The sequence below is a fragment of the Nyctibius grandis genome, chromosome 1 (assembly GCF_013368605.1).
Source record: "Nyctibius grandis isolate bNycGra1 chromosome 1, bNycGra1.pri, whole genome shotgun sequence".
Classification (NCBI taxonomy): Eukaryota; Metazoa; Chordata; class Aves; order Nyctibiiformes; family Nyctibiidae; genus Nyctibius; species Nyctibius grandis.
The window spans coordinates 91,342,080-91,367,318 of NC_090658.1; the positions used below are offsets into that span (position 1 = coordinate 91,342,080).

A 25,239-nucleotide genomic window follows, 5' to 3' on the forward strand; every position below is an offset into this window, starting at 1 on the left:
CTGAAAATGTATCTGTTTTACGTTTGAGAGCAATTTGAATGCCCTGAGTATATATGCTGGTTTATGATATGAGGTACTGTATGTTCCTGAAGTGGTGGCTCAGTGATTATTTCCATGAAACAGAGGTCCTATCTGCAAGTGGTTTGCCTGTTGCTTTGGAGTTTCCCTCTGCAGAATCTGGTACGGACTGTCACTGCCAAGGAAGAAAAAAAAATGCAAAAGGTTACTTATGGAATTATTCCAGATGTTATCCATATGCACATACCATATCCTGCCTTCTCTTCCCTATTCTAACATTAGCACCAGTTGAGAGAAATTGTATGCAAAGAGATTAGTTTTGTTTTCCATATCGTTGATGCTTTGCTAGGGGTACTGTGTGTGTATTGCATAGATACTGCTGGTTAAAAAGGCAGATCAGGTAGTAGAAATGAAGTCCCAGTGGAATGTACATGTGGGTTATGTGTTGAAAGATATCACTTATTGTAAGACAAGAAAATTATAGAGGGTTTCTAGAAAATACAAGTGGGAAAGGAAGAAGAAGTGACTGTCAGTGTGTGATTTCTAGTTTGAATCACTTCTTTGAACTGTACAAAATAATCATAGCTTTTTGTGTACAGATAGGAAAAATAATGTGCTATGAAAACTGCTGAGGTAATAGATTAGAAGTCCCAAGTATTTCTGGAGTGTAAAGAAGTCACAATGAGGATATTCTGATAACTTGATAACTAGCTGTGATTGTTAACAATTTAACTCCATAACTGATATTTTCCACCTAATATTTAATGTGTGTGGCCAATGAAAACTGATGTTTTAAGTTCCAGTTCTGATGACTTAATTTTGGGTGTGTGGAAGACAGGACAAGAATTCCCTCTCTCGTATTTATGTATTTATAATACATTACTACATTAATTAAAGGTGTTCTGTGTTGGAAGTCTAACAAAAAGAGAAAAGCCATTATGTGATGTGAACTCCCAGATTTCTGGATAGCTGTATATCTGCCTTGTTTTCCTACACACTGTGACCACATACAGAAATAGATGCATCCTGTTTTCTCATCATTGGGATAGCAATAAAATTAAAACATTTCTCAAGTAAAGGACCAAGTAGGACAGATATTAACAATTTTGGAGAGTGGTTAGGAGTAAAACCCACAAAATTAAGTCTATAAACAGTTGTGTGCAATGTAATTGTTTGTCACCATCAGTTCCATCTTGGTAGGTTATGTTTCCAGTTTCACAGTTAACATGACTAAAGACAGTGTAAGATGCCTTAGAGTCAGTTCCTCTTGTAAAACAAAATCTAAAATTTGAATATTTTAATCCCATATCAGTTTGTCGAGAATTCAGTAGCTCCAGTGAATCATGTGTGCAGTGACTGTGTTTGTGTTAATCCATTTAAACATCTCAGTTGGAATTACTGGGTTGATGACCGAGGCATTGATTCCATGTACCAGGTCACGTAGAATGTCAAAAATAGATGACAGTTCTTAAAATCCATGCTATAAATTTTTTTTAAAAAAAGGTATTTTAATAGTGGTTTTTACTATATCTAATACAGGGGGATGGGGTGTGGTGTTTTTAAATAAAGTAAGCCCACAGCCTTTTCTTTATATTAGCAAAATGAACTAGATTCTGACATGACTTCTGAACGTAAGTTCTAGAAAAAGTTAGCTGTCTGTTTGCCACTACAGGTACCTTTAAGAATGACAGTCGTTCTCTGTAGATTGGTAGCCGCTTGTGCTGAATGTCAGTGAAGACCTGAACGTTTTCAATAACTGAGGTTTTAAATTCAAAGGCCAAGATTGTGGTCGTGAAATGTGCAGGTGTCGTTCGCATTTCACTTTCTTAGGATTTTAGGTCAGGAACTCCTAATTGTACCGTGTTTTTTATTCATCTGCAGTGATGGTTGAAGCCTGTTCAGTTTTGTTGGGATAGGTCTACCAAATTTGGGTTTTTTTTTTCTTTTAACATTATTTTCTCCTGGGCTTTGAGGTAATTTTATGTGCCTGTTGTTGCAGAAGTAGCCTGAGTTTGGATGACTTCCGGTAAGTCTATCTAACTCTTGTTAAATGTTGTGTGTTAGTTGTGCTGCATCTATCATGACTGCATCACACAGCCTTTATAACAGCAATTAACTGTCCATTTTATTTGTAAAAATGTGAATGTATTCTCTGGACTAAACTGCATTTCTCCCTACAATAAGCTTTACTCCCCATGTCCTCTTCACAAGTGTTTAGAAGTTGCTTAACTACTAATTTCACAAGTTTGCAGTGTATTAATATTGTTTGCTGTTAATGATTTGTCTGTTGTTATTAGTTTTGAAATATATTTGCATAACTTGAAGCTTTTTTTTTGGGGCTTTTTGACTTAGCTGCTCCAAAATTTCCTTTACTCCATGTCACGTTTCCAGATCCAGTTTGAGGTTTTATCCACTTAACTGCTTGTTTTGTCTTGCACAGCTGTTTCCAGGATGATCATTGCCTAACATTGCATGCAAATATAACCATTTTATGAATATTATCAAGCACTCCAAACCAGCACTTCCCCAAGTTAGTTCTTTCTGCAGCTTTTATTGTGACTGTTATAGTTTTGGTTACAACATATGCTGGTTTTTATAATTTGCTCTAGGTAGTCTGTGGTCACTCATTAATGCCTTAATAGCTGTTTGGTGGTTTGTTTTCTCATTATTCGTGCCTCTTTCAATACATGCTATCCAAACTCAGAAAACAGTTTTTTTCATCATGGGCTTTTCCTTAGAATTTGTCAGAGCATCAGTATTTCATATATTACTTATACCGTTCTGAGTCTTGAGGGAACATTATCAACTTCATTTTATAGGTTAGGAATCAAGGTATGTAGACACTTTTTATCTTTTATATGCCAGTTCAGTGTATTGAGTTATAACTGCTAGAGTATTGAGCAATAAGAAATACTTGAGATACAAGTCCAGTTCATTGATTTTTAAGTGCAGCTCTATGCGCTCAGCACGTCTCCTAATTGGATGTAGGGCTTTTGGTCAGCCAAAAGAAAACGGTACTCTGACTTCACATGCATGTAAATATCTAGCTTGTCTTATATATATGACTTGTCTGGTACTTCTTGACCCGCAGAAGTTCACAGTAGCATTCTTCAGTGCATAGCTCCGGCTGATGACTTGTGAAGATCTGTTCAGTGTGCTGAATGAGGCAGGGATCCTGTGGGAAAATTATTTTGCAACCATCCACAATTAAAGAATGCCACAGTGCACAGTGGCATTAATGCAATCTGCAATTCCCAGCTATAGAGTGAACAACAATTTTAATTTTTTAATGTTACGCATGTGTGACTTATGTATTCCAACCTATTGTTGTCACATCATTCATGAGAAGTGTTGGAACCTGTAGATTCTGCTCAGGGCCGTGCCAAGAAAGCAACTGTAGAATGATGGTCTAATAATGCTGTTACACGGACCAGCACTAGAGGGAGTGGGATACTTTTCCCAGTGAGTTTTGTGTATATATTTGTTGACAGTAGCAGAGTTGACAGGGCTTGAAAGACTTGCTCTCTATTATAAACTGCCCACCGCCTCTCCTCTTTCTTCTTCCATGCCTTGAACCTCACCATATGCTAGTCCCATCTCTTCCCTTCCACCTAAGCTCTAGTTTTCTCTTATTACTACTTAACCAGTTAATCTATTAGATTTTCATCATGATACCTTGGGTTTTTTTTTATTTTTCATCCTGATACCTGGGGGGTTTTATTAATTTTTATTTCTTGCTCAGCATCCTCAAAAGATTGATCATCCTGTTGTCCGTCTCTCTCTGATAACATCCCCAGATTTTTTCCATGCTCATCTAATCTGGTTTGTGCTCTGTGTCCTTGCTCCAGGATTTTTGCCAAACCAGTCCTATGGTCTGTCCATGCGTTGTCCACCGTGTTTCTGTGTACCCTCTTATTCACCAGTGTTTGTTCTGAATTTTTGTCTCTTCCAGTGAAGAGATCGCATCCTAGTTTGTCACTTTATACCTGTTCCGGTTTAGTGATTGCTCTGTACTGATGAGGCATGATCTTTGGGGCAGGAAGGGGTGGTTCCTAGCTATCAGGTTGAGTCCTGGCTCCATACAGCTCAGTACTGCAGTTACAGGCAAAGCTGTATTCTGCCTTCAGCGGGAGTATGATCAGTGTGGGAGAGAGCTGATCTAAGCCTGGAGTACTTTTATCAAATCTCTGAGCTTGTGCAAATTAATGTTTTTGTTCAGAATCTTGAGAACTGCACAAGTTTTCAAAGGAATGATGAAAACTTCTTCAAGAGTTGAACCAGAGGTCTGAAGTATTATCCTTCTAGAAAAGCTGTCTAGTTCTGTCTGAATAAGGTTTGTATTTTGCTAGCCTAGTGATAAAGCTCTCAAACAGGATTCAGGTAGGTGTCCAATGTGACAGAGTTCAGTTCAGCACAGTAACATGTAGAATAAGTTGTTTAAAAATTGGGTAAAATTGTTCAAACATGAATTTAGACTACAAGCAGCCAAGCAACCTTATCTTTGGTTCGCGAAGATAAGTAAGATAGATGGTGCCTGTCTGTTTCGGAGCTGATAATAATATGAGATAGAAAAAGCAAAAGATTTGGAAAAACAGTGGATTCATTACACAATTTTAGTCATGTACACAGTCTGGGTAAAATTATAAACAGGAAGATGGTTAGTAACACACACATGCACGTTTTGAGTCAGCAGCTGAATTTGTCAGCATGGTTTTGTGGGTGATGAAGATGCTTTACTTGCTGGTCTCTGCTGTTCTGTTAGTACTACTGTTCAATAGTTAATAATTTTTTGTTTTAAAGGAAAAAGAAACACTGAGGATATTTTTTGATCCTGTAAAGTACTAATTGTGCTTTTAAACTCAGTAATCTATAAAGTTCTTTTGAGTCTGTGATTCTGCAGTTCACTCCATTGATTTTTAATTTGCCTATCAACTGTATTTATTGAATCACCGTAAGTAACCTTAGACTAATTCCATATTCAACGGAAACATTTTTCTTTCCAGAATTACTAGCATTTCTATGTAAGAAATAATCTTCGGTGTCAGGCCTTGTGTAAGGGCGTTAAGAATGCTATAAAATCTGTTCTCTCAGTAAGGAGTGCATTTCCTACCTAATTATCTTTCTTTTTCCATACCTTGTTGCTTTTTGGACGCTTTGTCTTAAGTGTCAAGACTTTAAAAAGTCTTCATCTTTCAGATTGGCTCTTCAAGCCAAGATTCTTCAGCTGCATCTGTTTTCCCTCATGCTCAGTCTTGCTCCTTGCATGTTCTTTTTGTCTGTCCCTAATGCTTAAAAGTCAAGGTCTATCTTGAATCATACATGCTTGTAAAAATCTGGGATGTTTATGTAAAAAAATGCATCTAACTACACCATTTACAGTACTTGGCAAGAGTGGATAAATATTTAAATATAAGTACATGGAAAAGGACAGAGTTAGTGACCTTCTTGGTGTGCATGCCTGTAGCAATACCACAGTTTCTGCTCTTAGAATAAACAACTAACTATGCAAAACAATTTTATGTCCTGCATTACTGGGATACTATTATAAGAGTGTTAATGTTTGCTCATGGTCAAGTATGTGGGAATCTCGTATCTCTTAAAAGTGTAATAAAGAAATTTTGCTGATCGATGAGAGAATAAATTTGCCATGAATGAATTTCAGTTTAAGTGGGATTGTAAATATATTGGCTACTTGTTTAGAGAGTTGTTTCTCTTATCTGCAAAAAACATACAACAGCCTACTGAGCTGCTGTGTAATAATGTGCCTTGTGTTGTGAACTCTGGCTTCTGTAATCCTAGGACCACACAGAAGAGAGGGGAATCATTTGGAATCAGCAGAATAGGCAACAAAATAAAAGGTGTATTCAAGAGTTCTGCAATGGAAGGAGCTATGTTGCCTAACTATAACTTAAATGAAGGAGAAGATGACTTTGTGAGTAAAAGCTTTAAATTTGTCTTTAAGTCTTTGTTGTTGGTGGGTTTTTTTCTTTCCTTATTTGAAAATGTTATGTTTCTGCCTTTTCTTCTGTCTTGCTTCACTGTAGAGTTTCCATGTGCAGGCTTCTGATTAAGTTGCCTTGTTTTCCCTGTATTCAGTCACAAGCCAAGGCCACATCCCCAGGTAGTGTGCCTCTGAGCTTACTGCTTTAGTACAGAGAAGTACTAAAAGTAGCGGTGTCAGACATTTTTGTAAGCAATGAATTTTTCTCTAAAAACTTACCGTGCTATTTTATAATTCTGGATCATAAGGTATGCATAGGACTGCGTGTATGGCTCTTCATCTGAAGCTTGCCATAAGACCTTAAAACCATATATAAAGTAGTGGAGAAATTGCTGTCAAGTTGGTCTGTGATATGGAGCATTTTTAACAGTCTTGTTTAACTTATTCGTCAGTGACCTGGGTGAAGGGACAGAGTGTACCCTCAGCAGATTTGCTGGTGATGCAAAACTGGGAGGAGTGGCTGATACACCAGAAGGCTGTGCTGCCATTCAGCGAGACCTGGACAGGCTAGAGAGTTGGGCGGGGAGGAACCTAATGAAGTTCAACAAAGGCAAGTGCAGGGTCCTGCACCTGGGGAGGAATAACCCCATGCACCAGTACAGGTTGGGGGTTGACCTGCTTGGAAAGCAGCTCTGCAGAGAAAGACCTGGGAGTTCTGGTGGACGACGAGTTCACCATGAGCCAGCAATGTGCCTTGTGGCCAAGAAGGCCAATGGTATTCTGGGGTGCATTAGGAAGAGTGTGGCCAGCAGGTCGAGGGAGGTTGTCCTCCCCCTCTACACTGCCCTAGTGAGGCCACACCTGGAGTACTGTCTCCAGTTCTGGGCCCCCCAGTTCAAGAAAGACAAGGAACTACTGGAGAGAGTCCAGCGGAGGGCTATGAAGATGATTAGAGGACTGGAGCATCTCTCTGATGAGGAAAGCCTGAGAGAGCTGGGTCTGTTTAGCCTGGAGAAGAGAAGACTGAGAGAGGGGATCTTATCAATACTTACAAATACCTTAGGGGTACTGAAGATGATTAAGGGGGTGGAACATCTCCCTTATAGGGAGAGGCTGAGGGAGCTGGGTCTCTTTAGCTTGGAGAAGAGGAGACTGAGGGGTGACCTCATTAATGTTTATAAATATGTAAAGGGCAAGTGTCATGAGGATGGAGCCAGGCTCTTCTCAGTGACATCCCTTGACAGGACAAGGGGCAATGGGTGCAAGCTGGAACACAGGAGGTTCCGCATAAATATGAGGAAAAACTTCTTTACGGTGAGGGTGACCGAACACTGGAACAGGCTGCCCAGAGAGGTTGTGGAGTCTCCTTCTCTGGAGACATTCAAAACCCGCCTGGACGCGTTCCTGTGTGATATGGTCTAGGTAATCCTGCTCCGGCAGGGGGATTGGACTAGATGATCTTTTGAGGTCCCTTCTAATCCCTAACATTCTGTGATTCTGTGGGTGGGTGTCAAGAGGATGGGGCCAGACTCTTCTCAGTGGTGCCCAGTGACAGGACAAGGGGCAATGGGCACAAGCTGAAACATGGGAAGTTCCATCTGAATATGAGGAAAAACTTCTTTACTTTGAGGGTGGCAGAGCACTGGAACAGGCTGCCCAGAGAGGTTGTAGAGTCTCCTTCTCTGGAGATATTCAAAACCCGCCTGGACGTGACCCTGTGCAATGTGCTCTGGGTGAACCTGCTTTGGCAGGGGGTTGGACTAGATGATCTCCAGAGGTCCCTTCCAACCACAGCCATTCTGTGATTTTCTGTAAAGATGGTGAGGCAATAGTCCTTTCTCGTTTGTCTTGGATGTCTCCCTCAGTTAATGTTTTTCTTTCATGCTAAGCAACAACAAAAAGAACCAATGGTAGAATTATTGCATGGCACATTGGTATCTGAAGCACAGTCGGGGGACAAATGGAAAATTTTTAGAAGGGAAGAGGAGGGAACTGGTCAGAAGCTATTGGTAATAATGGATTTTTTTACAGTGTGTCTGACAATTTAACCTTTAGTACCTGTTCCTAACAAACAAAACATTTAAGCATTTATCACCTTGATAAACTACTAGCTCATTTTCTGCAGCCTGAAGATAAAAGTGTAAATATGAGTTTATATTATTCACCTTGTTCAGAATTGCTTTCAGAAGAGGGTGGGAAGGACTCGGCAGCTTAAAACTCTAGATAGGGTTTTTGATTATTTTTTTTTTTTGGTTTGTGGGGTTTTGTTTTTGTTTAAGAGGCTGTTTTCTGTAGAGGCTAAATCTTCATATGAGTCATGTCTTTAAGGGGGGCAGAACTGTTGGAATTAATTTCTTGGACAGTTAAGTTCTTGTTGTTGCAACTTCTCTCTTTTTTGAGGTGAGATTCTAATGAAAATGGGTTCATTTTGCAGCATTGCTGTCATAGATTCTCCTAGCCAAAGGGCGTGGAAGTATAATTCCCGTATAGTAGAGGAATTAGTAGAAGTATAATTGAAGCAGTGGAGCTCAGAGAAGGAACACGTTCTTGTGCCAAAGCACAAGAAGTTACTTGTTAGAAGCTGCTGAATTCAGCGAGAGAGACAGACGATATAGAGTCTAATCCTTACTAAGGAAGGTTTTCAAATGGACAGAATGGTTTTAGCTTAGGCAAAAGTGGAAAGTTTTAAGTGCAGCATTGTCTCAAATCCCTTCATTAAATAAAGGGAGTGTACTCACTGTATCAACTGGTAGGACAAATGGTTGGAGATGAGAGCTTCAAGTAGTGGTAAATTAGAGGAAGGAATCAGAAAATGTAGGCAAGAGTTGAGTTTTGATGAAGTCCGTTGCCTAAGCATTTAGTTTAGTCAAAAACTACAGAATCGGGTAAGCCTGAGCGCTTCTAGAACGGCCTTGCATTTTTGCAAGGAGGTCCTTGTGGAGACTGTTTATTTAGTGCTAATGCAAATATACACATTTAGTCAGGATAGATTATAAAATGTTAAATCTTGGCAGCCGATAGCTCAGCCTTCACAGGGTGAGGGAGTGAGTGCAAATTGCACCTGGTTCTTGCTGCCCCAGCTGCAGAAACTCGGCTGTTGTTGGCTTGGAGTTGCTGTCCTGAAACTTTGTTCTGGTGTTTCTATCCAGTGGTGACAACCGCGTAAAGACTGGAGAAGGGCGAAAATGAGGGTAAGACCTCATACAGAAGACTTTGTAGATGTAAAGCTAACTGAGAACCCTGTTGTTGTGGTTCAGAGAGCATCTGTCCTATTTATTCCACTCTTTGGTCTAAGTTCGTCCTGCAGTTTATGAGCCCTAATTGTTCATTCCAGGCTGGGGTTATTTTTATTTGCTTTGTGAAAGAGTACAACCTGTGATTTAGCTCTCAAGTTGTGAACCACCTTAGCTGAGTGTGGTCTCTGTGAAGCAGCAGCTGAGACTTCTCTTTGCCTGTCACAGTTTCTCTTTTCATTGAATAAACCAGGTAAGTGGAAGCAAAAAGGTATTTCAAAGAGAAGAGAGTCAGTGAGTGGATCTGCAGATACCCGTTTTGGAAGACAGTGGTCCACACTGTAAACAGTTTGAGGATCATTTCAGTACTATGCAAAGGCAAAACAAACTGAACAAAGATTGCTTACATGTGTTGGACCATTTACATTTCAGCTGCAGTTGAGTCATGATCATGTGAATATTGTAGCATAGACACAGCCAAAATTATTTCAGGGATGCTTAATGCATTAATGAGATTATCCCAATACAGGCAAAACTTGTTAAGCCACCTAGGCTTGGTCTGTGAGGGGAATTTGGCTTTAAATTATGAAGCTAAGGGAAAAGAACTTAAAAGCGGGATTTGTGTTTTCTGGTTTGCTGTAGTTTCACATGTTGTAAATTGATATGTTAAAATCTCATATTTTAACTTTAGCAAGTGTCTGTACTCTCAAGTGTCTATGTGAGACTTACTAAAATAATGTACTTCTAATTGTCACTTAACTCTAACCTATCTCAACATAATTAATAGTTTGAACCTGCTTTAGCAGGAGGTTGGACTATAGATTATCTCCAGAGGTCTCTTCCAACCCTAACCATTCTGTGATTCTGTAAATTGTGGTGGGAAGTGCTGACTGCCGCTGCGGGGGGCACAGGCTGGAGGCAGGATGAGGGGCTTAAGAATTGCTCCTCTTCAGGGACTGCCTGCCTCCCTGCAGGGTTGCGATGTTTTAGAAGCCCTTGCAGGCTGGCAGCAGGCTGAATTACATTCAAACAGTTTCAGTTTTATAAGGAAACAGGACTACTCTTTTTTTCATCTGCTTGCCTACACTTGTGAAAATACAAGAACTTTTTTCCCCAGCACGTCATCAGTGAGGATTAATCTCCCCACAGGTTCTCCATTCTGCTTTGCTTTGTCACCTATTTGAGTCTATGGCCAGCCCTACCCTTCCTTCCCACAGGTGCTGTCTCCTCATTTGCAAAAATAATTTTCATTCCTTTGCGTCATTTTTTTATTATTCTTTTTTCTGTGTGGTGAAGATGAGAACCAGGTTAAGCATTCTTTGGAGAAATAGATATCTTTCCAGGAGTAGCTGTTGAAGCCTGGATTTTTCAGGTTAGATATTTAAGATAATATTTTTGTTGTTTATGGTCCTAAAAGATTTGTAGCACTTCCTTTGTCATTGCCAGGGACCTGAGAATTTGGTGTGCTGTGTGGTACTTGGGTGGTTCATTACCTGTGGGCAGCTCAGCCTGTCTGTGATGAGCAGTGTCAGGAGCGTAAGGTGAATGTCAGTGTGCTGTTGGGACTGCAAGTTTGAAAGGATTTCTCCAGCATTCACCTGTCACTGCTGCTAAGGTCTGCTTGCATATGGAAAAATCAGCGTTACGTTTTATGGCGTGGAGTCTGAGTTTATGAACTCCAGGCACTGGAGCTGCCCTGCACGCAGCCAGCAAGGATTAGGTCTGTGCTGCTCCCTGGTGCATCTGTTTCTGGAAGTGTGATGCTGAAAGTGGAGCTGATGGGGAATGCAGTAGCGCTTAGGATGGCTTTGCTTAAAATAGCTCTGAGCTATAGGATTAATTCAATCCCAATCGTGTCTGTGTTGCACCTTGCAGAGCAAGTCAGCTTCATGTTTTTCCACAACATACTCTGTTGCACTCAGCTGTGGATGTGGGAGACCTGCTGGCTTGGTGCACTGTTGGCTTCGGACTCTTGTTTTGTGTAGATAGCTTCTTGGCCTGACCTAGTAAGCTCAAGTCCTCAGTTTGGGTCCTAGTATGCTGGAAAATACAGTGCAGCTAAATCTGCTGGACCCAGGCTGGTTCCTGTAAGATTCAGTCTGTGTCCAAGGCATTCTTCCAGCTGTCTCCTTTAGTACTTCCATTCCCCCTCCCCCTTTTCTTTTTTCCCTGAAGTATCAGATGTGGAACTTGATAGTGCTATAAAAACTTTCAGATCTCACTAAATGTTGCTAACTTCAAATTAGTTTGCAGTGGATCTAAAAATATAAATTAATCTACATAAAAACTCCATTAATGAAATGGATTTTTGGGGTTTTTTTATTGCTTAGTGACACACACTTAAAGACTCTATTTATGTTTCATTATTGTATATAAGTTTTGCAAAGGTAGACTGAACCAATTGAACTAGAACTTGTAGATCTTAATGTTTAAATCTTTACAGATTGAAGAAGGTGTTATGGTGATGGAAGATGATTCTCCTGAGGAGGCTGTTAGTACCCCAAATACACCCCGCAACCTTGCTGCATGGAAAATTAGCATCCCATATGTCGATTTTTTTGACGATCCCTCTTTGGAAAGGAAAGACAGAAAGGAGAGAATTCCTGTGTTCTGCATTGATGTAGAGAGAAATGATAGAAGGGCAGGTATGTAATGTTGTGGGTAAATAAAATGTCATTTAAAAATGAACTCAAAATATTCTGGTGTGCTGTATTCTGATGGCTGTTGCAATGTATTTTGCATACATGGTCTTCTGATTTTGAAATAATGACTTGAAAATTCTGAGGAAATGTGTTTGAGTGCTAAGTGATCACATTGAGTATTCGCAAATCGAGAACTGACTGCACAGCATGAATCAGTTCCATTTAGACTTCGTGTCAAAGTTTGAGATTTTCTCTTTCCTAAAACATTGATCCTACTATTCATATTAATAAACACTTGGCATATTTTTCTTTCACCCAGTCTGAGCTTTGGAATAATGAACAATAAATAAGCTTTTATATAACCCTAAAATATATTTCTTAGGAAATGAAAATGTTTTGCTTATTAGGAACCGTCCTGGCTTGCAGATGGTTTATCAGTATCTAGGTAGCAATATATCCATATTTAGTGGGGAAAACAGCATCATCCTGGGGCTGCATAGATTTGTGTTAATGAAACTAATACTTCCACAATAAGCAGGAAGTGTTTTAAGAGTTAGTGATATCTTCCAGAGAAAGAATGATCAGTATTCAAGCTGATGGTGCAGAGAACTGTATTCAACAAGTAGTATTTCTGTAAATCATTTGGTTAAAAGTATGAAAGTAGATCTAACGTAGTCAGCCCTAATAAATTTTGGGGTTATGCAGCACTCCATTGTTTAGGTTTTAGGGATCCCCTAAATGAGGTGATAATTTCCATGCTAGTACCATGTCTGTCTACCAGGTATGCATTTCAATTTAACACTTAAATTACGTGGCTGGGATTTTTTTTTATGTTACTGCAATATGGGGGACTAATATCATTGAGGTTTTTCCTATAATAGTCCAGCATACATTTGCTGTTGTTTAATTTGTCTCGCAAGTGGCATAAAACCTGGTTTATTTTTAGTGTTGTATTTTTTTTTTCCCCCAGTTGGGCATGAACCTGAACACTGGTCTGTCTACAGGAGATATCTTGAATTTTATGTGCTTGAGTCGAAGTTAACGGAATTTCACGGTATGTTCTCCGTGATCTGGAAAGCCACTTTCCCACTCCTGTGATTATCATTCAGTACTGAGCTGAAATTTAAAATAAAGAAGTCAATGTTTGCGTTACAAGAATAATTTAATCTCCTTGATATCTTTATTAGGTACGTTTCCTGATGCTCAGCTTCCCTCAAAGAGAATCATTGGCCCCAAGAACTACGAGTTCTTAAAATCCAAGAGAGAGGAGTTTCAGGAATATCTGCAGGTACCAAACAAACCTTTGGAGCAAACTATTTTAAAACTAATGATACAAAACTAATAAAATAATATGTGCTAGTTTTTTGTTTCAAGTAACTTGAGTTATAGAAAGGGCTCAAGTGGGCAAATAAAACTTGCTAAAGTTCCATGTGACTGAAACAGAAATCTTTTGCAAATTATAATATCTATGGTAATATAATGCTCTTTGAATATCTTTTTGCTATAGAGAAACTGATTTTTAAAGATTAGTTTTAAAGTACTTATACTTCTTTCTTTCCTGATGTCTCAAAGAAACTTCTGCAACATCCAGAACTAAGTAACAGCCAGCTTTTAGCTGACTTCCTGTCCCCAAATGGAGGAGAGACTCAGTTTCTTGATAAAATGTTGCCTGATGTGAATCTAGGTATGTAGTATGCTAGTTGTTTATGCTGACAAATAGTAATACTGTAGATACTGTGATGGAATGATAGTAGTAATGAATAGATAACTCTCATGTAAGGATAAGGATGTGGGAAATAAGAACTCTGCTCCTTCACAGCCCTTAAAGATATAGCTAAGCAAGCAAGATGTGCTGATACTTTTTCCTTGAAGAAAAAGGACATTTTGAGGTTATGGAAAAAAAGTGTTTAAGTCATTGCTTTTTAATCTTTGTGTCAGCAAGGAAGGTGACAAGAGTTCTCTAACAAATTTCATGGTTCAAGAAGACTTATGGTATTGTCACGAGTCAAATCTGCACAAGTCAGTCATTGTTTACAGGTGTGATGGTATAAACGATTTCTTAATATAAGCTACCTTCGGGTTTTGGTTGGTTAAAATCTGTTTAATCTGAAAACTGCAATATTAAATATTTCTAGTATTAGCTAGATCTCTAGATTTAATACTTCTAGTATCAGCTGGATCTCCTTTAACATGAGCTACTTAATAGAATTTGAGGCAGTGGTGTGTGTGATATAGGCAGGCCAAATAGAAATTGAGAAGTTGAGAAATTCTCGCAGTCTAATGTAACAGTTGATAATAAATCAAAAAAGTAGACTGCAGTGTTACTTTACAGCTTGGCTGTAATGTAGCTGTCTCAGGATAGGGGGCCTGAGCTGGTAAGGTCAACCTCGTGGCCATTCTGTCTTCGTGTATTGTTACCAGTTGTGCTTCTGGCACCAGCATGGCCCAGGAAAGCCGTGTCTGAACTGTGCCACTGCATTTCTGCTTCTCCCGGTCGTGGTGTGAACCTGCTGAGGTGGCCATTCTCTTAGTGTGCTTACTAAGTTGTTGAATGAGATTTCAGTGGTCATTCTCCAGTTAAAGAGTTTTGTTTTGTTTCAGACCTCCCCTCTAGATCCAGCTGTATGTTGTTAAAAAAAGCTTATAATTATGGTGTTTACTGTAATGCATCTCATATCTGAGACTATGCTTCACTTCCATAAACATCATTTTAACAAGTCTTGGCATTTCAGTAGGGCTTTTTGTGAGAACGAGCGATTTTATTATTATAATTTGATCACTGTACATACTTTTTGATGTAAGTTCCAAATGTAATGACATGTAGATAAGAAGAATAAGAAGAATATTACTGCAAATGTAGTGCTTAAAATAAAACTAATCCTAGACACTTTCGTTTTTCAGTGTTCAAAGTTACTATACTGTATCCTCATAGCCTTAACAGGACAGAAGAGCTGATTTTTAAGATCACAGCTGTAGCCTGTTCAATTTGTAAAATTTTACTCACTAGTATTTTCAAGACTGGATCCTTCCAGAATCTCTCCAGATTAGCTGATCCTTTCAGGGAAAGAGGAGAATCTCAGTTTCTGTGATTTCTTTTGCAGTAAATGTTTATGAAGGATGAAGAACTTAAATACAGAAAATTGTGCCTATACTGGTGTCATATAGTACTGCTGTTATGCTGCTATAGCTACTATGTTTGAGCCTCTAGAAAAATTACAAAGGCAGATCTAGAGTACTTTGCTTTTTTTAAAAAGTATTCAGATAATCACCTGTATATTTTTCATATTTTAAGTATCTTGAAGAGTATTAAGCTTAAGTTATAAGCTGCATATATGGAAGACTTTATTTTCATAGGTTATTGTGCCAAATTAAAAAAACAACACAGATTTTAAAAACTACTGTATTTTTAAGTTAAATACTAGACAATGAGTACATAAATGAAGCAGAGCAAAATGTCTTTAAGATCAGGCAGTGATAACAGAAAGTTTTTGTTTGTTTGTTTCTAATTATAGGTAAAATTATAAAATCTGTTCCAGGAAAGCTGATGAAAGAGGTAAGTCTTCCAGGTTGCCAACATTTTAACTTCAATAACTAATTTTATGTGCTTATTAACTTACAAGGTAGTCAAAAATTTGTTTGGAAACTCAGTATTTTGTTTTTCTTTCTATAATTATGCAAGTGACAGGTCACTCATATCTTATTTCAGAAAGGTCAGCATTTGGAGCCATTCATCATGAATTTTATCAATTCCTGTGAATCTCCCAAGCCTAAACCAAGTAGGCCTGAACTTACCATTTTGAGTCCCACTTCTGAGAACAACAAGAAGGTACAGTAAGTCATCTTCCTTCCCCACTTTACAGGAGTGGGGAAAGTTGACCATACTCTGAAAATGCAAAGAACAAACAGGAAAAAAACCCCACGAATATAACAGCTTACCTGTTTTGCGTTGTCTTTTCACAGGAGAGAGAACGGTAGGGCAGAGAGCTTTGTTGTCTTCTGTCTTGTAAATATCTTAGTCTGAATGACTTTTGAGGCTTGTGGTTTTTTTTTGGGTTTGGCGTTTTTGTTTTTGTTTTTTTTTTTTAAATTCTTACTGGAATTGGAGATGAGGATACAGAGTAGAGAGAAGAAGAGGGAAAGCAAAGGTGTAAAATGGGGAATGTTTTAATGCCATAAGGGAGCTTCCGATTTAAAGTGAAGAGCTTGAGTATTTGCTGAAAGTGTGGCTTGTCAGTGTTACCAGCCAAAATTGTCAAGGTGCTGATACCTGTTTATCTGCCTTTAAACTGTTGGCATACAGTTCATTGGTGTCTGGCGTACATAATAGGTTAACTACGTAACTGAAGTATAGTTTCTCTCTCTAACGTTGCCACAGTTAAAGTCCAGCACTTCCAATTTTAACCTTTTACTTGACTACAGGATAAGATAGTTCCTTTCTTAATCTTCCTATATTTGTAGCTAGAGTCTGGCAAAACTTACTTGAAAGACTTCCACTAGCTTCAGAGGCTTTAAAAAGGCCATTACTGGTCTTTGTATTTCTGTGTTAGACTGCTTTGGAGTGTTAGTGTATTTGTGGAGTTTACAGAGGAATATTGTTTCTGGATTACGATTTCAGAGACTCAAGCTCAGTGTTAGAGAGTTGATGTGATTTAGCACAAAATATTTAATGTGCTTACACTTTGCCATGTGAGAGGCTCTAAAGGAAAGCTCAGTACTATATCGTCTTCTGCTACCTTGTGTGCTTTGAGAAGAGGAATTGAAACTGGACTGTGTAAGCTGGGACACTTCATTTTGCAAAGTGCTAAATTGGAGATGTATGATAGTCTAAAGAATAATGCATGTCATGAGAGGACAGGGGATAAAGGTTGGGTTTTCTTTTTTCCCCCTCTCTTTTCTAGTTCAAAAACTAAGAGGCATGAAATAAAGGTGGTAGGAGCCAGTTCCAAAACAAAAAGTGGTAGCTTTTGCAATGGTTAGTAGGTTTGTGGGACTCCTTGCCAAATGATGTTGTCAATACTAAAAGTTCAAACAACTATAAGGTGAGACTGGACAAATTCCCAAAAAGGAAATATATTCAGGATGAATACCTGTAGAGAAACTGCATCCAGCTCTTGAACTTTTTTTAGTTGAAAACATTTGGAGGCTGGAAGAGTATTGGTGAAAAGTACTGTCTATGCTCGTTCTCTTCTTGCAAGAGCTGGAAGCCCAGGATCCATTTGTGGTTCTTGTTGGTGATAGGCTGTGGAAAAAATGGACCTTTTGATTTCCTTCACTATGGACATTTTTATAGTGTTACGACACTTACAGAATTTACAGCTACGAAACTTTTATACTGATTAAGTACAATGGCAGTTAAATCTGTTCATTTGTTTAGATTTCATCTTCTAAACCTGAAGTCTGAATTACTACAGCCAATATTGTAGTGTAGGCTTACATGTGCAGACACAAAATTAGTATCCTTCATTTCAAGTCCTTTCTTACCTTGGACACTATTTCCAAGATTAAGATATTTTGCTATTGCTGTCTATTCAGGGGGGTATAAATGTATCAGCAGTTTTAAAAATCAGCTGTAGAGTTTTTTGACTTGTGATAGAAACAGTACATGCATAAATACTTAAAATATTTTTTATAAAACAACTAATAGCATACTACAGCGTAGTATGAACATTCAGTTATTTTTTTACTGTGATCTGTCAAGAACTACTGAAGTTAGTAGTTTTAATACATTGAACATACTTGAATAAAATAGTTGAGCAACAAGCTTTGCACTCTGAAGCATTCCCATGAAGACAGAGTTCTTTCTGTAGTTTGCTTGAAAAACTGTATTAAAGGATCAAAATTAATTCTTTAAAGTGGTGTTCAAAACCATTTTGGATTGTAAAAGGTTAAAAAAAAGTATATAGCATTGCTCAGTTAAAATACAAACTCATTCTCTGAAGTGTCAGTATGTTATTCTTGTAAAAGAACACGTGTACAGAAATTCAGGCTCTGAAATGAGGTTTTCCCAGTTCTTTTCGGCCATGGTAATCCCAGGAAAGCAAAAAGCTGGCTGCGCTTTGGCTTTCGTTTTGGAATACAGAAGTTTCCTTAAACAAAACATCAATCTTTACTGCCTTCTGTTTTCTAGTGTCATTTTCAGAAATAGTATTGTGGGGGAAACCTCCTTATCACCGCTGGATAACTGTCCATGTATGCATTGCATTGGAGACACAAGCTTGTAGAGTCCGAGTCAAAGTTGTTGCTAGTACTGCTGATGACCCTGTGGGAGGTGCTTTTGTCATGAGATAGGAGTTTCTTTGCAGACAGCAAAAAAGATGAGGCCTAGCCCTCACTCTCCAGTCCTTTTCACTATCTATTGTGAGAGTGAGTTCACTGTTTTTCTAAGCAACTTTGTTTTAGTTAGCTGTTTTGTGAATGAGTAGTTGGTTCTACATGTATTTTAGATTTTCTTTTTTTTCTTTCCCAAAATAAATCTGTTTTGTTTTGGGGAGCCATTTGCTGTAAATGGATGGAGAGTTTCAGACTTCACTATATCTCCTGCAGAGCTATGATTGTTATTTAATGATGAGCACTCAAGACACTTTGCCTTGGGGGATGCTGCAAGACAGTTCTATGATCAGATACTTGGTATCTGTTTGTGCTCAAATTATACTACCAATTTTGACCAGCAGAGGCATGTATGTGTAAGGACTCACACGCTGACTACTTTCTCACTGATTTCCCATCTATCAGTTTAGCCGGAGCACACCCACTTACTCAAACGATAATGGTAATTATTAGAGATCTGATATCCAAGTTGTGCTGTGTTGCATACGGTCTCTGCTGAGTCTTCCCATGCACACTGTGAAATCCATCCCTCTTGCTGATTTGTTGAGGTGCTTGTGCCTTCTTTGGAAGACAGTTTTCTCTTCCTCAAGTCACCCCACACTTGGGAAAAGCTTTGTGCCAGGTGCCAGGACACTGCACCATTTACATCATGTCACTTCTTGGATTTGATTTGTAAGCCACACTGGTTTCATCTGCCAGACCATTTTAGTTCAGATCAGTGATGCTTTTTGGAAGCAAATCTCCTGATCATCTCTGCTTATTACATTTTCTTATGTATAACGGAGCTGTCTTAGAACTCATTAACTGAATTTATTTTAGATGAAACTAAGCTGGAAAAAGCTGTCTAGGAATGCAGGCACCAAGTAGCATTCAGACCAAAGGTAGATGGAGGTAACGCCCCTCCCTACTCCCCTCAAATACATCTGGCATAGACTTAAGTTACTCAGTTCTGCAATTTCATTTCTGTTGTGCCACGTGACGTCTTTGTGAAGATACAAGCACTGTGCAGCACCCTTACCCAGTAGAAGCTGGTGATGGAGATGAATGCTAAATGTCTACCAGGATTGCGTGAGCTACCTGTATGGAGTCAATGAGGAGATCTGGCAGGCAGCTAAAGAGATGGAAGGTCGGCACTTTCTGAGTGCCCATCTGTGAGAAGAGCATGTTACCTCACGGCAAGAAAGTTCTTCAACACAGAATTTTTTGGTAAACGCTAGAGTCGATTTCCAACTGATGCTTGTTCCCATATACCTTGTCTGACACAGATCTGTTGATTCTAGTATCAACATGTTGGAATCTGCTGAGAGTACAATACACATTCTGTGGTGCTTGTGCTGCCAACTCTATGACTAGGGTACACCCAGGCTACCTCTTCATCAACGAGCTGAATAAGAAATGCTGAAAGTCTGTCAGGGCAGGTGAGAGCTTGACTTCTATCAGAAATTCGCCTACTTCTCTGCAAGATTTCCTGCATGCTGCTTCCTTTTGAATATTCCTGGTACGTGTGTATGTTTTAAATATCGGTGGAAAGACTTCTAGTTACAAATGCATAATGAATGCAGGTAGTCAACCTTAGTAGAGCCAGTAGCAATTGCATTTTATCCTGTATCAGATTCACCAGATCGAAGGTTACCAACCTCCCTGGTTAAAACAAACAAGCAAACAAAAACCCCTGCCCCCCCCTCCTAGGGGCACCAACAGAATTTCTGACTTTCCCAGCTCTGTTTCTTTGCTGAAGATCTGTAAGCAGCTTGATCATCTTCCGAACATACTTTTGTCAGACTTGCTAGAATACGTCAGGACTTCTCAGCTGATGCAGACTTTGCAAAATATGCCTACAAAGGCATTGTTCTGCTGGCTTGTGATGACCTGCCAACAGCAATAAAAACTGCTTTTGGAACACCAACAGGATAATGTATGTTTATGCATAGTTACGTGGAGGAAGACACGGTTGCTTTTCAGTACACTAACTGATGTGGTTCAGACACTACATATATTTCTTCTTACCATTTTGGTAGTCATCTGTACTTTGCAAATGAGCAGGAAAAACAGCAGAGAGGTTCCTGCCTCTGGCTATGGATATTGTTCATAATCATGGTATCGCTTCTACAAACTTCACACCTATGCTGGAATGTATGGGCGTATATTTGCATATGCCCTCACTAACCATTGAGTAACTTTCTTTTGTCTATTAGGCACTTCATGTAACCATTCATACTTATTTTGCTAGCTTTTCCCATTGAGGTACAATAGATAGCCTATTGTACAAGGGATTACTTTGGTCTTTTTCTTAATACAGGCCTCTTATCTTTCACTTGCTTCAAGAGCTTGGCTTCCATTTTTAACCAATACCAATGCATGGAATTTCCTCATTGAAAGCCTTTTAAGAATATCTCATAGTTATAATCACAGTTACTGTTTAATCTTAAAGATATGAATAATGACAGTATTGGAGTTTGTCTTGCTTGTCTCTTTTTTAGTCTAATTACAACAGTGAGCATTATATCATGTCTTAAATATTAACATGTGCAGAAACATTTAAAAGCAAAATCCCGTGCTTATCTGAATGGTGAATATAATCTCAACTTTTGTATTAGATATTCAGTTGTGTGTTTTTCGCTTGGCTTTCCTCTGAGCCAAAAGCCTGGAAAGTGCAAAACACCTTCTAAGCAGAAATGTAATGCCACTTTGTGTTACGGCTGCTGCATCCTTCAGACATGCATTGCTAGTGACTGTAGAATACACACTTGCACTGGAATAGTGCAAAGTATATACTTTATAAAAAGTGCTCATTGGCTTAGTAATTTTGGCATGAATTGATCTGCTGTTGCTTTCTGAAACACCATATGCAAGAGTCTAAGCTTTCACAGCGTGACAATGATCGAGGAGCCATTATACTTAAGGTGCAAGACAGACTAGCAAGATCCATGTGCAGAGGTACATACAACATTCAAAAGATACTGCTTCTGGTTTGGGGTGAAAGTTGAAATAACTTTTGGAAGTCAAATAGCTTTGCTCTAAGATGGCCTTCATGGTTTATCTTTTTTATAGATCGCCTACCGGACTGCTGTTAATGATTTAGTTTGGCCTGCACAATGGGCTGCTTTGAGTTGGCTCAGTATGTGTTGCCTCTGTCAGGTCGTGGGGTGTATCTAAAAAAATAAATGAGGCCCTTATTTAAGTTACAATAATTCAACTAAGATTTTCCCACTGTCCTAGTTTCAATATGGAGGAGGATATAGACTTCAGTTTACACAGGGTTTTTTAAACAACATACCAGGGACGCTTTCATACAACAGGCATGAATAATGATGTGTTCTTGTTAGGTTTGTTAGTTTCCTGGATACCCGTCATCCACCAGTGCATTAACCATATGCTCTTTCATGTAGCTTATGTAATAACTTGGTGTTGTTTAGTTTGAGTGGACTTTGTGAAGATAATGCCAGCAGTTCAGCACTTAAGAAAAGAGAGGGCTTAAAGAAGTACAAGTCAGCACCTGGGTCTTGCCAGATTTCCTGATGTAATTTTTCCTGAGAGTGCAGAGCATTCTGTTTAGAGATTTGCGTGATTCAGAGGCTGTTGTGATTTGGATGTCTTATGGCCTTATTTATTTCAGGGAGAATTGCTCTACAGAAAGTAAACCACATGTAAGCAAATGACTTCCCGTTCCTTGGAACTATTTTTAATTTGGGAGTGATACAGAAAAATCTGTGTCAGTGGCAATCATCTCAACCTAGGCAATGCTATAATTACGTTGCATTTGCTTCTAGTTCTGGGATATTTTTTTAGAAGCTTGGTGTAAACTTTTGAACTTTCTTTTCATAATACAGAGCATTTTGTATAAATTCTTTTTTATCTTTAGATCGACAGTTTTGGGGATAAAATAACTTAAAAACTGTTAATGGTGATTGCTAGGTATTGTCAAATGTGGAGAGCTTCAGGATTCAGAGAACTCCTGCTTTCCAGCTACTGGAGCCCATGGTCTTGAGGGGGGCAAGGAGCCTAGGTAGTATGGGATTCCTTATGGGATGCAGGGAAAAAAGCCTCTTGGGATTTTACAAGTATTATAATGATATCTTTTGGGGAAGAACCAAAGGCAAGGAAATGGAGGGATCATTGCGGGGGGGGGGGGGTAGAATATGGGGAAAATAGAAGGATAAAGGAATAAAACAGAAACACTTGGATGTCGTAGGGTTCCCCTGTGATTTAAGGCTGACAAACTTTGTATCCTTTATGCCTCTCATTGACAGAATGGGATGCATCAAAGGAATCAAAGCCTGTGATAAAAGTCTAGATACATGAAGGTATCGACAGCAAAAGTGCTCACGAATTAACGTCTCGGTCACCCTCTTGATTCATTCTGAATCCCAGTATATTGGTTGTTGGGTATCTTGGCAACATGTGACGTGCTTTTTATCCCCCACCCTCTTTGGAAAGTGAAGAATTTGGGGGGGACAGGGGGAGGAAAGCTTATTAGTTCTTTGAAAGCTCTGGAAAAAAGCTACTTCTAATTAAAAAAACAAACAAAAAAAAAACCCACACACAAAAAAAAACCCCAAAGAACTGATGGCTATCCTTTTGCCTTTGAATGCAATATTTTCAGTCTTATGTTTCTGTTTTTAGCTTTTCAATGATTTATTCAAGAATAATGCAAACCGGTCTGAGAATACAGAAAGACGACAAAATCAGAACTACTTCATGGAAATGATGACTGTAGAAGGAGTCTATGACTACTTAATGTATGTTGGTAAGAAGTGATTTCTCTCAATTATTCTTATACTGCATGCCAAATATGAAGTTTTGGTTCTTTGGTAAGAAATAAATTTCTGTTGTAGTAATAATATATAATTCAACACTTGCAAGCTTAACAATATACAACTTAGGAACACGTCCTTTAAAAGACTTTATTACTGTGCTAAAATATCATAATTTATCATTCATCATTGCTCAGTTGTTTTGTTACCTCTCTCTCTTTCTGCATCTCAGAGTATGAGCTTATGGGAGTAGGTCCCTTCCATTTTTTCAGATATGCCTGGGATGCTTGTACACTCTGGGAACTAACTAATAAAAGTAGTTAAAGGAAGCATTTGATAAGCAGTGTGGAGAATAGTGATTTTTCAGCATTGCACTAAGAAAACTAAAACAATATTTGCTTGCTTGCAGTCTTTTCCTTTATCATTGTTACTGGAACATTATAAATGTGTGTTATGGTAACTTTGCAGGTAGGGTAGTTTTCCGCATTCCTGACTGGCTGCATCACCTCTTGATGGGAGGAAGAATTCTCTTCAAAAATACATTGGAACTGTACACAGACTATTACTTGCACTATAAGTTAGAACAGCTATTTCAGGAGCACCGGTTGGTTTCTCTGATAACACTGCTGAGAGGTTAGTAAAAGTTATCTCTTTGATGTGAAAATACTGCTTTAGTCTGATATTTGAAATCCCTTCTGTTAAGTTTCCAAGTACTAAACTTTGCAATACTTGACTAAAGCTAATGGAGTTTTAAAAATCAAGCGGGCCTATAAAAAGCTTCCAAAAGCTTGTTGCAGAAAGGTGCTGAGTCAGCCATGTTGTCTGTCAATGATGATTACAGAAAAAAATATTATGAATAGTAATTTGCTAAGGTGTGCAAAGAACAAGAAAAACAGAATAAAGGCAGTTTAGTGTATCAGAGCGTGAATATTTCATGCAATCTTTAAATACTTTTCACTTGTGTGCTACATCACAGTCCTGTATTGTTAATTTTTTTGTTCCCCTTGTTGTGGTGGGCTTTTGAGAGGGCTTGAGTGCTCTTGACCTTCAAATAAGGGAAGGGGAGAGAGGTTAAAAAAAATTTTAAATGGCCTCATAACTGTAGAGAAGTATTATCTGACTACAGTCTGATCTAAACAGCACATCTGGCCAAAGCTCTGGAATCAAAACAGCTCTGTCCTTAGCAAGCCAAAAAGAAAGCTTGTGAAAGACAAAAAAAAGGAAAGAAGTCTTTCTGAGCCTAAACCCAAAACCGAGTGCCTAATATTTCTGATGAACAGCATTCTTGTTTTCTCATTCATAGGTAAATCTGAAATTTTTTACAGTTCCAGACAGTGTTTTAGCACAAGGTATAAATACTGCTTATAGATTTGAAAGTATAAGGGAAATTGTAAGTAAGGAGAGCATAACTAACCTAAAGTAGAATTGATCCAAACCTAGAAGATAACGCTTTACAAAGCTGAAAAGAATGGAAACAAATTGGCAGAAGATCATTGTCCTCCACACAGGTGGGATATTCTAGATTTGATTTAGAATAATGTATCTTGATAATGTAAGCAAAAGACTATTACCTGGCAAGGCTAGAATTCTCTTCCAGTCAAGATCACACAGAAAAGCAGCTCAACTTCGAAGCCATAATCCAGAATACATTTTGAATGTCAGTGATGCATGGCTGACTAAAGACTTTTTTTTCAATGTGTCTTCGCTGCAGATGCCGTGTTTTGTGAGAATACTGAACCTCGCTCTCTCCAGGATAAACAGAAGCGAGCAAAGCAGACTTTTGAAGAAATGATGAGATACATTCCAGGTTCTGTATTTCATCACTCTCTATATGACTATGGTTAATTGTTCAAGAAGATATATAACCCAAATACAGTCACATTAGCTTTCCAAATTCAATAATACTTACGCTGCTGAGATTTGAGTTGACTAGAATACTAGGTGTAAAACCCAGGAGTTCACAGTTTTGTCACTTAAGTGTTGCTGACTAAGGTTGTAGCATAGTGATTAAGACAGACATGATGGAAATAAAGAGCTCTACAAATGTACTTAATACCATAATTTCTTCACCTTTAGAATGATTCTATGATTTGTATTTTATCCAGATGAAAACTGGGTTAAAAAAGGCACACCATGAAGCCAGAAGATAAATATGAACTCTCCTTACACTGTATAAACTAGAGAAGAGGGGCCCATTTGCTAGGTTATTCACAAAGCAATTAAAAAATTTCAGCTTGTGGTTTATTAACCAATGCTTTAGGACAATACATTGATATTATAGAAAGTGTAATAACTACTTAGGTGTGCAGTCTTGAAGGAAAAAA

The 25,239-nt window shown here is 38.5% G+C and overlaps 1 protein-coding gene across 2 annotated transcripts in view; it reads left to right on the forward strand.

The window, feature by feature from the left end:
• The window catches only part of SNX14 (sorting nexin 14), a 59,329-nt gene that overhangs the window by 30,268 nt on the left and 3,822 nt on the right, over nt 1–25,239 (forward strand). Inside the window, exons 16-26 of one of the 2 annotated variants that reach the window (XM_068415315.1) lie at nt 2,018–2,044; nt 5,818–5,950; nt 11,636–11,837; nt 12,805–12,888; nt 13,022–13,122; nt 13,407–13,518; nt 15,347–15,387; nt 15,541–15,660; nt 22,785–22,908; nt 23,384–23,548; nt 24,627–24,722. In XM_068415315.1, coding sequence (XP_068271416.1) covers nt 2,018–2,044; nt 5,818–5,950; nt 11,636–11,837; nt 12,805–12,888; nt 13,022–13,122; nt 13,407–13,518; nt 15,347–15,387; nt 15,541–15,660; nt 22,785–22,908; nt 23,384–23,548; nt 24,627–24,722 — 1,205 coding nt within the window. The remainder of the gene's footprint in view (nt 1–2,017; nt 2,045–5,817; nt 5,951–11,635; nt 11,838–12,804; nt 12,889–13,021; nt 13,123–13,406; nt 13,519–15,346; nt 15,388–15,540; nt 15,661–22,784; nt 22,909–23,383; nt 23,549–24,626; nt 24,723–25,239) is intronic. The other variant, XM_068415233.1, reaches the window with a different exon arrangement.